Genomic DNA, 17,459 nt, shown 5'->3' on the forward strand with positions numbered 1-17,459 from the left:
TGTGACTGGATAAATGAGGTTTGAACTTAGTTCAAGTTCAAACAAATAAATAGAATGTTTTGAGTTTTCAATTAGAGTAGAAAATTGCTCTATAAGTACTAGTCTCAGAGTACAAATGTTGCATTACCATTATGCCAATGCCATACCAATTATTACCATTATGACTATAATTATGCTTAGTATTAAATAAGCAATGGGTTTCCCATATATTAGCTTGGTAGCTTTTGAATCTCAGGAAAATGATCCAACGTGTAGGAGCAGTTAGTAAAAGTGCTTATGTTAAATAGTTGAATATGCTAAAAATCAAGGTTTTAATTTTAACAGAAGGCACACAACTAGACCACAAACTCATATCTTCATCTACAAATCAAAGAGGGAATGGAGAAAGTTCAATAAGTAAGCAATCTTGCTGCTTCTGTCTGCTTTCTTGGGCTTTATGCAAAGTTATTATTAATCTGTGCTCTGTTACCCCTCGGATGTCTGTCCCTTCCTTAAACTGTCTCCACTACAGGCTTCTTCCTGTTAAAAAGGAGATTTTTGTTCCCACTGTCGCCAAGTGCTTTTTCAAAGAGGTTCATCGGATTGTTGGGGTTTTCTCTGTATTACTGCAGGTTCTTTACCTTACATTTCCCTTTATTTACCAAGGCCTGTCAGTGGATTCATTTTACAGGCGCTTTTTAAATAACCAAAACTCCATTACAGTTTGTGCTCAAGACAAAATTCAAATGGTTTTGGAAGGAAGGTGAGCTTTATGGGGATATTTAGTGTTTCATGGTATCACGAGGTATTGCATGGTAGCACGAGAAGGTATTGCTGTCCGAACATGGACAGAAAGAATCAGCTCCATCTAGGTGCTACCATGTGTGCGTCAAATCACCATCCTCTTCAACCAAGAGAGAAAATTCAGTTGAATCCTGAAAGATGAGAATTTTTTGTTTTTCATTTTCAGCCAAAATGAAAAAAAAAAAAAAGTCCATTAAGTGTTTATGGTGAAAGCACCTTAAGGCAGCTCTTGTTGTTATTTGGTGCTACATAAATAAAACTGAGCTAAATTGAAATAATCTAGGCTAACAAAGAACAGACACTAGTTTTGCACTTAACTTATAGACCTATATTAATCAAATCAGTGGTGGTCCTTCACCAGAGAAACACACACACACTCACATATGAAGAGAGAGAGAGTATGCATTGTATGCGAACGGCTACCAAACAGCCATCACAATGAGAACAGGACAAATCAACAATTGACAATGACTAATTAATATTAAAATCTGTAACATAATGTATTGTTTAAGAGAAAAAACACTGTATGACAAAAATAGGTCACCAACTGCAAACTGTGTATATTTAACGCCTAAAATTGTGAGGTACTCTTCTTAACTTTGTATGGGAGCTGCCATGCTTCAAAGCCATGATCCTAATTCTCCCTCCTCTGGCCAATAATTACCCCAATCAGATGATGAGAAGAAGTGGACTGTCTAGGGCAAGATGTGGGTTGATCCCTATAAAATTTACATAATCCCCTTTGTTTCCCTAAAGGGCAAAAAGAAATGCATGTGGAGTCAAAAGTGCACATTGGGTGTTTTAATGACAGAGAGGAGCAGAAAACTTTCGAGCTAGCCAGTGGCATCTCATTAATATATACACACAGGCTGGAGTCAGTGTTAAAGGATGGCTACCTGCTCCTATATTCCACCTCAGTCAGTCTTGATGTACTGCAGCTGAAATGAGTGGTGATGAGGAAGGCGTAGAAAGAGACAAGTGGCGATTGATGTTATAATGATAGTGGGTTTCCTCCCAGGGCTCCTGCCTCGCTGCAGCAAAGCTGTAGGCCTGGCAGAAACCTGCTGAGTACTACACACATTTTCTCTGACTTAGAAGATGAAGAAGACTAAATTCCTCACATACCACTAACAGGCATGTAAAGTAATATGCAGGCGTAGTGCTTATACCAATATCATGGTAAAAACTCTTCAGTGAGTTTATTCTTTTGTGCGTGCCTTGTTTAACCAGGTATTCATATCTAGCTTAGAATATAGTGATTTTTCTATTATATATATAAAGGATATATAATTAATCCTGTTAATATCCACCAGTGACTCAATGACCTTTTTTGGGTTCTGGTTACATGTAAGAACATACTTACAGTCCTAACCATTAGCTACCCTTTGTCTAGATTGTACCAAAGAGTTTTAGCTTAAACCCCAGACTTGTTGGAATAAGGATTAAGTTTAAGCACATCCTTAAACAGACCTATGCCTTTATAGATGTTTTTACTCTGTTTTTACTGTTTATCTTACCATGCTTAAAAATGATAAAGTCTTACATTTTCTTTTTTAAATTTTTTTTTTTTTGGTAATATTTGTAGATGTGTATAGAGTCAAACAAACACAAGGCGTGAACTTTAGGTGTTTTTGATATTTGCAGAGATATTAATAAAGTTGCATGCCGTCAGCTATGGTAATTTTGTGCACAATGAAGTCATTTCAAAATGGCCTTTGTCTGCTAGATATTTCAGAGGAGAGACTAAAATTAACTTTTCATCCTGAGGAGAATTGGAGCAAAAAAAAAAAAAAATCACTTGGACGTTAGACAACAGACTTGGACACAGAATTTAATTTTCCCATACCAACAACAGCTTCAGCTGCATGTTAAACTGGTCAGCCTATTGTGCAGGCAGCTGATTAAAGAGCAATTGTAGGGGGGAAAAAAGAGGATGTCTATTTCTCAGGGGTGGTGAGTGCCAGACAGGCAGCATGGCGCATGGCTAAAGGCTGTGTCTTGGTGGAGAACAGCCGTTCGACAGACTGCCCTGGGGAGACGCGGGCCAAACTGGATGCTGTCAGCATTGCAGCACAGGCAGCTGGAGAAACAGTGAAATAAAACACTTTTCTGTTGCCCATCCTTCAGAATCATGGGGGCCACCTTCTTCTCTTTCATACCACTGGAAACCCTAACTGGCTCCAACACCCTGTACCCTGACGCTGGACTTCATTTACTGTAGGCACTTCAGTAACTTGACACTGCTGCTACATTTGGATGTCGGTGATATAGAGTATTCCTAACAGTCTAATGTGTTCAGTACCTGAGCAGGGTGATAGCAGCCCTATGGGGCCCTGTTAATCCTATTTCACATCATAAAAAGAGATTTATAGCTGAATGAGCAGCTGAAAAAGTCTTTTTGCTAAACTGTGTAGCCAGTATTCCAAAATGGCCATCTAAAACCTAAAAAAAAAATGTAAAAAGTGATTACTGAAAGAAACTATATTGAGGTTTCTTTTGTTATTACCATCTGAAACCAACTATGTAAGAACTCCTGAAGGAAGATATACCTTAAAACAATATATCACTTAATCTGCCTGTTCTCTGGATTTCTAGGACACCTAATGGCTTTTTGAGCATAGAAAAAAAAACCTGCAATTTGCACAAAGGATCTATAATTGTGTTTGTGCATGCAGACATAATGCAGTGGAGCAGGGTGTTTGACCAATACAGCAAATAGGTCACATTTAACATTAGAACTGCCAGAGCCCAGTGGGAAGGGGTGGGGGTTGTGCTAAGTTAGTTACCAAAAATCATGTCTAGATATAATAAGTAAATTAGCGAAAGTTGATCAAGTGCTGTTGAGAGTTCATGGTCATATTTGCATCTGTTAAACTCAAAGCAATTAAAAACAATAGTAAATAGTGCCATATATAAATGGTTGGTAGGCATGGATTAAGCATGGACATGGACTGCAAAGAAACTATATAATATATATATATATATATATTTAAATTATGGGCAAGCAGTGCACGCCAACACTAATGCTCAGGTTTCTCTGTTTATTTTCAGACGTCTCAACTGCGGGACTGCGAGGAAGCTAAAGGGAAGCCTTTTTAATCACTCCTAAATAAACAAATGACATGACGATAGTGGAAGCACCAGTCTCGTCACACGTGCATGAATGATACGGAGTGAAAGCGTCCACATGTTTCTCGTGAATGCAGACGTCTGGATGTCTTCATTTGTCAAAGGCGGTTTCAGCAAGCTCATAATTGTAATGAAAAGAGCACTGACACTGGCAGTGATCAGAGCAGCACACTGTGGTGTCTTTTTCACATTTCACTCGCTGAAAGTAATTTTCGCGTAAAGCCGTTGTATTTAAAGTGAATAAAGAGCTGTGATCTTGGGATAATTTGAAATTGGACCATAAAAACAGCTTCTTATGTCAGCAGGCTTGTTAATTAGCACTTTAATTAAATTCAGTTTCAATGATAATACCAAACTGAATTTAAAAGGGTTGTCTTTACATGTGGCTCCGTTTAATGTGGATATTTCAATTACTACAGTTGTGTTTTATGAATAGTGAGAACATTGAGTCATTTGAGGCTCCATTGGCCCTGTTTGTTTCTCATATTGCACTCTGGCTCTTGTTCTTCCTGTAATTATAGAAAACTCATTTTTGCCACTGTACTGTGGCAAAAAATGAGTACTTGGTTCATTCTGAAGCTCCAATATCACACATGCTGTAACCCACTAACTAAGATGCAACACCTCAAACTTCTGCTCTATCTATGCAACCAAAAAAATAGAGCAAGACAGAAATGTGCTTAACAAATAAAAGTCCAAACTTCTCTCTTTGAATCTCCTAATTGGATCACAAAGAAATGCAGATTTCTATTGTACTTCCTTGTTTCCTGATGAACCCATTTTCATAATTGTGACCCACGGCACCTCTGGGGGGTGGGGGGCTTGTGTGCAGTGATTTGCTTTTGATGATGCACTTTCTCTGGTGGTTTGCATTTCAAAAAGTTGACTACAGTCACAGACAGACTCCAGCTGGAATGTGATCATATCAACAAAAAGGTGTCAGGTGCAAATGGTTTTGAGCTGCTCCACAACAATACCAGCTGATTTTTCAACACTTGAGATTTCCTCCGAGAGAACTATTCCATATTACCGATCTATAAAAAGAAGCAAATTGCCTGCTTGCACAACCAAACTGCCATTTGACAGGGCCTCTGGGCTGCTTCTCATGGTCGCTATTAAAGCTCTGGGTGGTGTTTTCCTCTAGGGTCCTGACAGGCAGACTTCAGACTGCCCCCACCCAGCTTTCTCAATGCCAGGAGCAGACTGCTGCTGGATCTGGAAGGCTTGTTTGCTACTTACTGACAAAGCCTGAGAGGTGCACGGAAACAAGAGTGTACAGAAGTACCAACTTCTTTACACATCTCAGCAGTCTGTGTAAGATGTGTAATTCGAGCCTGGAGGGAGGAAACACTGGGAGAGGAGTTAAGTGCTGCCTGCTGATGAGGACGCTTGGCGAATGTTTAACAGATTTCTCTGGAATGGATACAGGTTGTGCTTTTATCCTTCATACACGTTTCCTTGCCTAATGTGATTTGGGGAATGAAAATAGCCTTAAACAATTTGGAACAATATGGGGCACTAAAACTTTCCACTGACCGCAGGTGTGAAAACATTGTTTATGGTTGGTTAACAATACCATGAAGCAGGTTATTGGTACCGTAGCACTTCAGATGTACAGTGTGAGGGATTAGAGCCAAGATTTTGAAAATATGTGTGTCAAAAATCCAAATACCAGTGTACTGCACACACCCTGAGAGAAGTAATGGGCAATCACCCACTGAAAAAATAAGCTTTTTAATTTTTGTTTATATGCTTCAATAAAAAAAATAAAAAATCAACTGTTGAAAGCAGTCCAAGACTGCATGCCTCCAAAGGCTGCATCTAGAAGGATATTTGAATCTGAATTATATCATATGTAACTTAATTATTGTATATATCATCACTTTGAATTTTCCCATTTTTTGCTGTAAACACAGTAAATAATCACAATAATCCTTCAAAGCCTTCCAGCTCCAGTTATCCATTTGAATTACTCCTAAGATCTACTGAGTGATGCAGACGCTGAACTTCTACTTGTTGGCTTTTGTCTGACATTGCCTTTTATTCAGAACACTTTTCACAACTTTTACACATATATGTTTATTTATTTTCAGACAGACATGTTTACATTTGCCTTGAAATGACATCTATTTGACCGTAACCCAGGAGGCAGATCAGGTCATCTACTAATCGGAAAGTTAATAGATGACTCGGGATGCAAAGTATCCTTGGGCAACATACTGAACCCCAAGCTGTTTTCCAGTTTCAGAGAAAACACACACAAAATGCTTGTGTGAATGGGTGAATGAGGTAAGCACTGAGTGCATAAGTGGAGTAGAAAATTGAACTTACTAGTTTTTAATCTCTGGCTCTCTTCCACAGCATGTCTTTTATCCTGTCTTCCTTCTCTCACACCACCCGGTCGCAGCAGATGGCCGCCCCTCCCTGAGCCTGGTTCTGCCCAAAGTTACTTCCTGTTAAAAGGGATTTTTTTCCTTCCCACTGTTGCCAAAGTGCTTGCTCATACACAGCAAAAGCTCTAGTGTTAAATTAACACTGGAGAGTGTCTATATGGGTCCACACCTCTGAGTGTTAAATACAACACTGTTGAGTGTTAAATTAACACTTTTCACAGTGTTATATGTTTAAAAGTAACCTAGTCAGTTTTGAAGATTAACAATGGCTAACACTGAGCAGTGCTGATTTTCTAACACTGGAATATTTCTAACATTTTGAGTTATTTTCCAGTGTTAGAAAATCAGCACTGCTCAGTGTTAGTCATTGTTAATCTTCAAAACTGACTAGGTTACTTTTAAACATATAACACTGTGAAAAGTGTTAATTTAACACTCAACAGTGTTGTATTTAACACTCAGAGGTGTGGACCCATATAGACACTCTCCAGTGTTAATTTAACACTGGAGATTTTGCTGTGTAGGGAGTCATATGATTGTTGGGTTTTTTCTCTGTATGTATTATTGTAGGGCCTACCTTACAATATAAAGCACCTTGAGGCGACTGTTGTTGTGATTTGGCGCTGTATAAATAAAACTGAATTGAATCGGATTAAATTAGAAAAGCACTATATCAGAACCAGTCCATTTACTCATTATGTAACTAACATCATATGATTTAAGACAGAAATGTCAGATGAAGAGCAGAGATGGTAAAACGTTGAGCCCAACAGAACATGAGCTGTATTAACTTTACTAATAATACATCGTGCACAGAGATAAAAACTCAGACATCCATTAGCCCAGCTGATCTCAATCAGCAGACTGCACTGTTGAATGATAGAAATTTAAGCCAGCACAGTAGATTTCACTGACACATTGTGTAATATTAATGTGTTTTCTGTTACCAGTTCACTGTCTTGTTATGCTACCCAGCAGAATCATATAATATATTATGCACATCTTTTCTATTTAACTGCATAAGTTACATTGTTTTGTGTTTTTCCGTGTGCAGACGTAATTGAATTGTCCTAATATATACGTACCTAAGACTCTTTCCAAAGGAGCACTGATACAGAGTGGCTCATCCTGTGCAACTTGATTAGGATAAGATAATTAGGATTATAGTGTTTCTCTAACCAGTCAAACACAGAGGAAACAAACAACAAAGAAGCATACTGTGGTTTAGCTCAATGTGAACTCTGCAACAGGTTGTTGTTGTTCAGTAGCCAAAAAAAGGTAAACCTGTTTGCTTCCCATGCCTTAAGTTGTATTCATTGCCATTAAAATATTTACAACTGTTAATACTATATCACAGAAAACACTGACTTCATTAGATTCGTCAGTCCACAGTCTGCAGCAGCAGTTTGTCTCAGTACATCATGTTGCAACAGCTGTGTGTTCTTGCAGCCACTCCCTCCAACAAGTCATTGTTGCCTGTTGTGGCAGAGCACCTACTGAACCTAAATTAGTTTAAAAGGCTCTGCTGACAAAGAGCTGGTGCATGCAGTCATGCAAAGTCTCACAGCACTAACTGCCTCAGAATAACCTTTTGATTCATCGCGGACGTTCACTTATTTTCTGTTAGACTATGATTTTGTCAGAAACAAGGCCAGACAACAACAGCTTCATTACTGTCACATAATACATCTGATGCATAGTGTCACTTCCACTTGAGGATAACGGGAACCTTTTAATTAACAAATGCCATGGCAACAGTGAACATTCTTAGGTTATGTACAATCAGGTGAAACAGACACCTTCCAGTTTAGGGAGATATATCTCATTAGTCAGGCTCTTGCAGTGTTGCATGCAGCTAGATAGCCAGACTGTTACAGCGAGACAAATGCATGCATCTGATTTCTAACTGTTACACTTCAAGCGTGCCTTCAATTTTTAATGCAACTTAATATAACTTACATTCTTATCCCACAATCAGGTGGTGTACATGCCCCTTAACTGCAACTTCAAAAGATCAAGAAAAGTACAAAGACTTTTAACTTTATTTCTGAGAGTGTACTCGCATCATACTTTAATATCTCATGATAAAAGTTTGAAAGTGGAAAGAATGACAAGCAGCTGCAGGATAATGAGCTCCCATCATGTCAGTCATTTTAGAGCCCTAAACTTTTCTGGACATTACATAATGAAAGTACTTAATAAAACACAAATGTCTCATGCTCAGAACGGGCATCAGAAGACTTCCTGTCTTCCTCCCCTCACCCCCAACTAGTGAAGCAGATAGCCACGCCTCCCTGAGCCTGATTCTGCTCGAGGTTTCTTCCTGTTAAAAGGGACTTTTCCCTTCCCATAATCATTACAATATCAAGTGCCTTGAGGAAATTGTTGTTGTTATTTGGTGCTATATAAATAAAATAGAACTGAATGCAAATTAAAAGTATCATTTAAATTACATGATAATTAAGGATATTCACAAGACCTACCCCAATTATACAGTTGGATCTTAAGCATTGCGTTAAAATTTTGCTTTCGCTGTAAAACCAGCATAGGGTCTGTATCTATGTATAAAAACTGTAGGGAGAGAAAGAAGCATTGGCTTACACGCAGGAGGTAAGAAAAAGAATCCTGGGTTGGTGAATGGACATATTACACACTTCATGTTTTGTCACAGGTGGCCACAGCTGCCATGTTTATGAACCTATCAGTTTCTAGAAGAATGTGATGCCAGATATCAACATATGGCTTTGCAGTATCTACAAGCAAGGCACAAGGTTTTTTAGTTTCCATGTGAACTCCCAATGGAATTTATCAATCACTCTGTGAGTGCCATGATGTAATGTTAATTTCATTTTAAGAAAAACAGTTTAAAAAATTCTATGTGTATTTAGAAATTATAGGAAATCTTATCCCAGATACTGACTGCTTCCAGCGGACATGCCAAGATACTGACGGCGCACACTGTGCTATGCCGGGATGGCTCAGATGAAAGATGGCCACAGTGAAAGATTCAGTTAGACTCACAAGGTGAAAGAGATTAAAAGTTAGCTGTGGTAATGTGATCAGTGTTTGTCTCATAACATACTGTGTCTACAGCTTGTTTCTATGAACAGGAGTGCAGCATGAATCGACATGCTGCATTCTATAGGACATGGGACATCATTGAGATTCCCATGCAAATGAATTCATCAGTATATATAAATATATTTTCTCTTATTATAAAAGCACAAATGGATGGATTGTTGCCCAGTGTCACCTGGGATAGACTCCAGCCCACTCATGACCCTGGACTGAACATGAAAATGGATAATCATGAAGCAACTCCACTGATGCTGGTAAGTCAGCTACAGGGTCATCAGCTGTGAGCCACATGATGCAGATGCTTGCAGATGTTTGGCTCCCTTTTGCAGCAATAGGGATTTTTGCTCTACTACTTCCTGCAGCTTGCTGTATAGATCCTTTCCTGTCCCCCTTTGCATTTATTCCTGAGCCACAGCCAGAAACTGCCTTGTCCAGACTCTTTAGCCATTCTTTCACTTTCGTACTCTGCATGGCTCCGCTAATGCCAAGAGCCTTAGTTGTTGCATGGATTTTCCAGTGACACCTCTGTAGCCACTTTCCATTGGATAGGAGAAGGCGTTTCACCCTGCTTCTGTATCCCAACAGCTTACCTGATTAAGTGACTCTGTGATTGGGATGTTGATGCACTCGTGTAATTTAGTTGTGCTCTATGTGACTCCAAAACCTCTGCCAGCTTGCACAGAACCAATCATGATGTCATCTGTATCATACCTGATTTGTGCTCTATTATAAGAGTAAACTGGGGTTATGGATGCAGTTAATGGTGGCAGTTCATTTCTGAGTCACTCAAAAGATCAAATTTACATGGACTTAAGATACATAAATAGATACATTGCTCTATTAAGGAATCTCAGACTTTCTTGTTAAATCTTCCATATGTTGGCCCATGGCATGGCCCTGCTAGTAAATATACCTCAGGTTTATGTATTTTTTCTAATGCCACTGGCTTACAACTGTAATTGTGAACATCTCGTCCTCCATACTAGTGACTTCTGAGACCTCAAGTTGTTTCCTCTCATTTGTTTTGACTTTTGGGGAGTTGGTGCTCAGCTGAGCACAACACTTCTCCTGATAATAGCGTATGTTGGTTGATTCTAGTTGTAGTTGGAGAATGTGTTTTCCAAACAGGGCATGGAGGGAGAACTTACTTCCAGACATATTTGTTGGCATCAGGGTAAGCAGGTAGGACCGGAGCTTAATTTAACTGTGAAGGTCTTCAGTCTATGTTCTCCAGGCCTTCATAAAATTATGTAATGACTGAGGAAGTCATGTGCTTGGATGAGCGCTCCAAAGACTCTTCACTGGCTGCCCTATCAGCAGTGGGATCTTTTTCTTTTCACTGAAGAAGGAGATGTTATCAGTCCTGATCCCTTTCCTAACTGACAGGCCTGACTGGTTTGATTTTCATCCTTGCCCATCTAAGGTTCAGGAACCTTGTTGTGAAATGAGCTGTTTGCAGGGCTGTGGTGATGCTGTCCATGTTATCCATCTTATGGCTGGTAGATGCCTGATTGGGATTGCATTCCTTGAACGTCAGTCAAGATTATTTTGAAAACTGCTGTGAATGAATAGATGGGCACATCAGCCGCTAATATATGTAACTCTGTGTGTGTGTGTGTGTGTGTGTGTGTGTGTGTGTGTGTGTGTGTGTGTGTGTGTATAAAAAAAAGGTAACATTAATCCAGATGAATTCAAACAATCTTCTATGAAATACATACATGCAGGACTCCATTGTGTATCAAGGACAAAATGGATTAGGTGCAATTTGCATAATAAACAAACAAAACAAACGTACAAAAAAAGCAAAAGTAAATAAACCTTGAAGTGAGTCCTTGTCTGCTTCCGTCCATTTTTATGTACACAGTTTATTAATCAATATTTGTGGGGCATAATTACAGTTGTTTTGCTTGTTGGGAGGTAATGGAGATTAAGTGACCTGCAACAAATGCTGTATGTATAAAGGGATAATGAGCGCCGCTTTATGCTTTAATTTTTAAGTGATATGCCAAGTCATCTGAGAAAGCGGGAAATTAACTTTAGACTTTTTAATTGTGTTTTATTCTTTGTTTATGGTTGTTTGTTACTTAAAGACCCCCGGTGGGTCCATCTTTAAGCTGAAAGTCTCTGAAGCACGGGAGCAGTAATGAAACAGGTCCTGTTGTGTGAGTGGCCTGTCTCTGTGGGACTTTCTTAAGGTGACCTTCCACAGATTAAAAACGCCATTTAATGTCTCTCCATCAAATGCTATATTTGGCTCAAACATTAAAGACTCCTTTACCTATAAGAACCCAGGAAGCAATGGAAACCCACTTCCACTCAGCCTGAAACGCAACTTTTTAATTATACTTTGATTTTCTTTTAATCTAGTCATTCTGTTTTCCTTCTCCACATCTGTACATAGCACATTTATCAAAGCCTGGAAAAGCCACCCTCCCTCTGTTCTTTTATTTATATTACAATTGTGGATGTTCTCAGTAATCTTATCCAATGTTTAAAATAATGGGCTCAAAGCATGAACAAGGAAACACATGAACTAAAAGTTCAGAAATGCTCAGACAGCGTTTTTCTACTTTTGGCTGTGTATGATGTCACAGAGAAAAGATATGGAAAAGATATATATAAATCTTATAAAGTTTGTATCTGTCTTGTGTGAAACTTGTATGAAAAGCATACAAGAGTGAAAACGGATATAAGATCCCTTGAAGAATCATATAAATGAAACTTGTATGTTTTGGATACTTACTAAAACAATATATGAAAGTAATGAGAAAGTGGCCACTTTCATGAGTAAATCATGTAAGCCTTATATGATTCACTATATGAAGCAAATCTGATGCAAGTCTTTTATAAGTTTTTTCTATTTCTTTTCCATATGGGTGGTCATCTTAGTCACACGTGGAAGATGGAATTAAAACTAAATGTTTGGGGCAGAGGGTTAACTGATGGAGCTGTGCCCAGACCTACTATAAGACAGTCATAGAGGGTCTATTTTGAACTGTGGATCATGCAAAGCTTGTCTGGATAAGTCCAATAATGAGAAATCTGGAGTTAAGAAGCAGACGTCCTCTTTGAGTTTAGCAGTACGAAACAGTAAATGGCCAAAAAATAAAATAGTGATTCAGCCAGAGGTGCATTTAACAAAACACAGTAATATACAACAGACACTATATACAGTGCTGTTGGTTTAACATGTAAATTTGGCCAAATCACACACACACACAATGCTGAAGCCTTTTTGTGTTGCTTGTGATACATCCAGCATCCACATAGCCAGACAAAATCTTGTTTGAACACAAATGTGGTGCTTTTAGACTCTAATAAAATTCTAACTGAATGAAGCTGAGCTGAAACAAAACATTGCAATCACATATAAGTCACACACTAGGAAAAACCAGGAAAACCAACTTTAAAGAGACACACACTCTAACTGCATTATCTCATGGAAAAGGCATACAGTCATGCACTCGGATATATGGGCTAATCAATATACACAGCTGGAAATGAAAGCACACTGGGAAAGGCAATCTGTTGAAAATCAGTAACATAACAATTAAACTACATTATAAATACTCTTGACTTCGCCCACTTATCTTTTCTTCACTTGAATAACATCATGATGAAGGATTACTAGTACTTTAACACATTATGTGTCAGCACTTGTTCAGAGGCTGTGGTTGCTTCAGATATTTCTTTGTGGTGAGGTTGCTTCAGACCCAGGGGGAGCGATGAAATTCATTTTTAAGCATATTATTGTTTATAATTGAAATAAAGTAAGTAAGTAAATTTTGTTTTTATAGCACCGTTCCAGATAAAAATGACAAGTGCTTCACAGAAGCTAAAAAAACCAACAACACAAAATAACAGTTTTTAACTGAAGGTGAAGATTTATTACGAGTTTACAGATTAGATGTTTGACTGTCTCCTCTCCACAGTGTCTGAACTGATTTCCAGAGGACCTTTAATTAAAAACAAAATCAACCGTGACATCATCCGAAAAATTAATAAAAGTTTAAATCACCAAACGCCGCGGAAGTCTGTGTTTTTCACTAGAGCTGTATTGTGTGAGTGCGTGTAGAGTTCAGCTGAGACATCCACTATACTAAAAAATCCCTTGCCCTTTTCCTGACAACATTTCCACAGCCGTGGACCTCCAGTTTGCTCATCCCCCTTAAACTCCACCTCCATCTTCGTATTGGCTCTCCATGTCTGTTGCGTTCCCTTCTTCGCGCTGCTGTTGGATAATGCCTCTGTCCGTCCGTCTAACTGACACGAGTGGAGCTTTAGTCTCCTCCCAGCGGCAGCAGACGATATTTGAGTGGAGACCAGTGGATTGTTGTACATAGAGCAGATTCAGTGTCGTCAATGGGAAGCACGCGAGACGGTGGCAAAGCTAGTTACGGTCTAGATTGAAATCCACAGCTGCACCATGCTCTCCAGGTCTCTCCCGTGTCTGTGGATTACGTTTTGCCTTCATTTATGCTTTTATGTAGACAGCGGTGAAGCACAGAATGCGAAGGAAGGTAAGTTCCTAAAGTTTTCCTCTCTTCCACCCCACTGCAGTTGGAGACGACATTAACATAAATATGTCAAAAATCAGCACATCGCGTCCTGACATTGAAAGAAAAATATCTCTTTTTGCTTTTAGTTACTCGGAATTTTAATGTCAGGTGATAGCTGAGCAGGCATAACAGAATTGTCTGCTACCAGGCTTTGGTGTAAGCGGTCTCTTGGTGTTTTTACGCACGGCAACTAAACGCTGTAGAATAGGCGCAGAGGCTCTAGTTTTTTTTTTTTTTTTTTTTTTTGTTCCAGCATCAGTGGGTAATCGGTACAAATAACCTGCTTGTTATAGATTAACGGTCTGTCAGGCGTAAGTGGGTTTATATCTCAGCAGCAGTCTCGCCTCGCTGGAAGTGAGTAAGCCTTCTATCAGGACGCAGTTTCGGAGCGTTATTTCCTCCAAAGTGTCCTCGGCTTTTGACAGTCGTGTCTGTTCTTGTTTCCTGGAAGGAAAATCCAGTGGAACGATGCGGAGACATGATCTGCCTTAGACTTTCAAGTCGTCTAGAGTCAAGGCAATCGAAGACTAAAATGGAAGGGAATTCAGATACACGATAACAGCTAATAATTGGCGCCTTCATTTAGCCAGAATTGAGTTAAATGACATTTTACGATCGTGTTAGTAAAAGCATAAAGTCAGCCGCAGGAACTGGTGTTCATAGCGGAAAGTACAGTGTAATAACCGTAGATGCTGGAATGGTGTGAGGAATTGTAAATCACAGGTGAATGTGGGATTTCGTAGACCTCCATCAGACGTGATTTATTTTTTTAAATATGCAAAAAATAAACAAATAAGTAAATATTCATTTTATTGATTGACTTTTCCCCCGGCGGTGCACCGTGGCCGCTTCCCTTCCCCGTCGTGATGTAAATGTCTGCTAATATTAAATACAATTGAAACAACTTCCTCCATTTTTCGGGAAGCCGCCGCGGTGCCGCTCTGCGCTCTCGCACGCGTCCCCACTGCCCTCTTCGTCGCCGCCGTCCTTTAAAATTGCGGAGACGCCGCATGTCACACATTGTTTCGCTGTAGTTTTGTGGCCGTCTGGAGCTCAAAATAGCCTTCATCTTTTTGCACTTGTAAGTCCAGGGTAATAAGAGCTACTTTCTTCGTAAGGCAACAACTTTCATGCTAAAATTACTTTTAATTTTAAAAAGGAAAATATATAAATTAGATACAAATGCTTATTTTTTTTGTAGTGATTCCTATTACATATGTTTCGTTAGTGTTTTTCATAGTGAGCTAGAAAGTTCCAAGCATGAGGACCTGTCTGCTGCAGTGTATACCTTCCTTTCTGCGTTTCTATTTTTCTGCTGGCAGAAATTAGGTCGCGGGTTTGTGCTGTATAGACGTGTGGCCTATCAGTAATTCCAAGGCCCGATGCCCTGGTGAGATTTAACCACCTGCTTCTTGGTTTCCTGTCACTAGTGATTCTACTGGACTCCAAGGCACAGCAGACAGAACTGGAGTGGATCTCCTATCCTCCCAATGGGGTAAGTCTGCAGAACCGCATCGAGTGCATGCGGATGTGCTCCATATATCTGGATTTTTTCCCCTGCTATCTGTGATGTCTCACATATGTGATAGGAATAATAATATGTATGTGCTATAGTCCTCTGCTCAAGAGAGGTCTGTCCTGAGGAAAGATGGAGCATGCAAGAGGCTGTTTTCTGCAGCTAAACTCTGCCGGCTTTTGGCATTCAGAGCACAAAGGCCTCAAGCAAACCACTTCTAACTTGCTGATTAAAGTGTGTGTGTGGGGGGGAGACTTTTTAAATAAATAATGTGAGCACCAGCAGATAAACTGAGCACCATCATTCTTTAAAGATGTGCTTGTGCGATAAACGGATAATCTACCTTCTCTGCAGTTTTTTGTATATAAAGCTGTCTGAAATGACTATATTTCATAAACCTTTGTCGTATTCGTTACAGTGTAATCACCTGCAGTTTAAGTTTCTTCATTAGACACCTATCTCTGTTATTGCTTTCACATTCAAGTTTGTTTCTGTGTGGATGCATTCATGTACAAATCTGTGTTGTGTTCTTTCAGTGGGAAGAGATAAGCGGCTTGGATGAGAACTATACACCCATCCGAACATACCAGGTTTGCCAAGTCATGGAACCCAATCAGAATAACTGGCTTCGGACTAACTGGATAGAGAAGGGCAATGCCCAGAGAATTTTTGTGGAGCTGAAATTCACCTTGAGGGATTGTAACAGCCTACCTGGTGTGGTGGGCACTTGCAAGGAGACATTCAACTTGTATTACCAGGAAACAGATTCAGAGGTAGGACGAAGCTTACGGGAGAACCAGTACGTGAAAATAGACACAATTGCAGCAGATGAAAGCTTCACTCAGGGTGACCTAGGCGAGAGGAAGATGAAGCTGAACACCGAAGTGCGCATAATTGGCCCCCTGTCCAGGCGGGGCTTCTACCTGGCCTTCCAGGATGTAGGAGCGTGCATCGCCCTGGTCTCTGTAAAAGTTTATTACAAGAAGTGTTGGTCTATCATCGAGAACCTGGCCACGTTCCCAGACACCGTGACGGGATCAGAGTTCTCCTCACTGGTGGAGGTCGAGGGTATGTGCGTGAGCGATGCCGAGGAGGAAGCCGATAACTCTCCTAAGATGCACTGCAGTGCTGAGGGGGAATGGCTAGTGCCCATTGGGAAATGTATATGCAAAGCTGGATTTCATCAGAAGGGAGACGCATGTGAACGTGAGTCACTTTCACTCATTTATTGATTTATTTTTTATGTAATTTTTGGGAGAAATTCTCAGACTTTTTTTTATTTAACAACATTTTATAAATAATTCAGTTCATTTTATAAATGAAAAAAATAAGGAAAAAAGGTAATGAACTTAATAGTATTTGTGATTAGATTATGCAAAACAGGTGAATGACAATTTAGGCACCAGTGGACGTATAGTTGTGTGTGATAGTAGGATTACATGAGCTGGTTTGACAGGAATAAACTTGCATAAAGTCTAATAATTTGATTATGAGGGTTTTAATTTATTGACATGACTCTGTTGACACTGGGATTAAATAATATCTTGAGTTTAGCTCCGCAGTTCCCAACACTTCCCTCTGTGTTACTGGCTGGAAGCCAAGACAATCACTAGCAGAATATACAGGTCTAGAGGAAGTCCATCCAGTCACTCAGTATTCTCTGTGACCCGGCCAAATGACCCAGACAGAGTGGGAAAACAAATTGCCGCTGTCCTGTGGCATTTCGGCCTCGGGATATTTATGAAGGGAGGCTGGTTTTTGGATTGTTGTGGTGCCGAGTGTTCCACTACAATTACCGATAATGTGCTTTCTGTCACTCTGAACTCCCAGAGGATTACTTCCAGTAGACACCTGACTTGAGCGATAGAAATCACTGCAGATTAAAAGAAGGGCGACTTAGGTACTTGGGTCACGGAACCTAAGCAGCGCCCCTTATTAGCCAAACTTTTTCTTTTTTGCAAAGCGAGCAACCTCAATCTAAGCAGCTTATAAGGAGCAGCA

General features: G+C 39.7%; 2 protein-coding genes across 5 annotated transcripts in view; both read left to right on the forward strand.

Moving 5' to 3' along the window:
• The window catches only part of LOC309689155 (uncharacterized protein), a 318,224-nt gene that overhangs the window by 100,441 nt on the left and 200,324 nt on the right, over nucleotides 1-17,459 (forward strand). The gene's annotated exons all lie outside the window — the stretch shown is intronic.
• The window catches only part of epha7 (eph receptor A7), an 84,710-nt gene continuing 80,709 nt past the window's right edge, over nucleotides 13,459-17,459 (forward strand). The window contains exons 1-3 of one of the 3 annotated variants that reach the window (XM_082505286.1): nucleotides 13,459-13,903; nucleotides 15,373-15,437; nucleotides 15,995-16,664. In XM_082505286.1, coding sequence (XP_082361412.1) covers nucleotides 13,810-13,903; nucleotides 15,373-15,437; nucleotides 15,995-16,664 — 829 coding nt within the window. In that variant the 5' untranslated portion in view covers nucleotides 13,459-13,809. Of the gene's footprint in view, nucleotides 13,904-14,852; nucleotides 15,024-15,372; nucleotides 15,438-15,994; nucleotides 16,665-17,459 lie in introns of those variants that run through there. The other 2 variants (XM_082505287.1, XM_082505288.1) reach the window with 2 other exon arrangements.

Source organism: Aulonocara stuartgranti (assembly GCF_965226115.1).
Source record: "Aulonocara stuartgranti genome assembly, chromosome: 15".
Taxonomy (NCBI): domain Eukaryota; kingdom Metazoa; phylum Chordata; class Actinopteri; order Cichliformes; family Cichlidae; genus Aulonocara; species Aulonocara stuartgranti.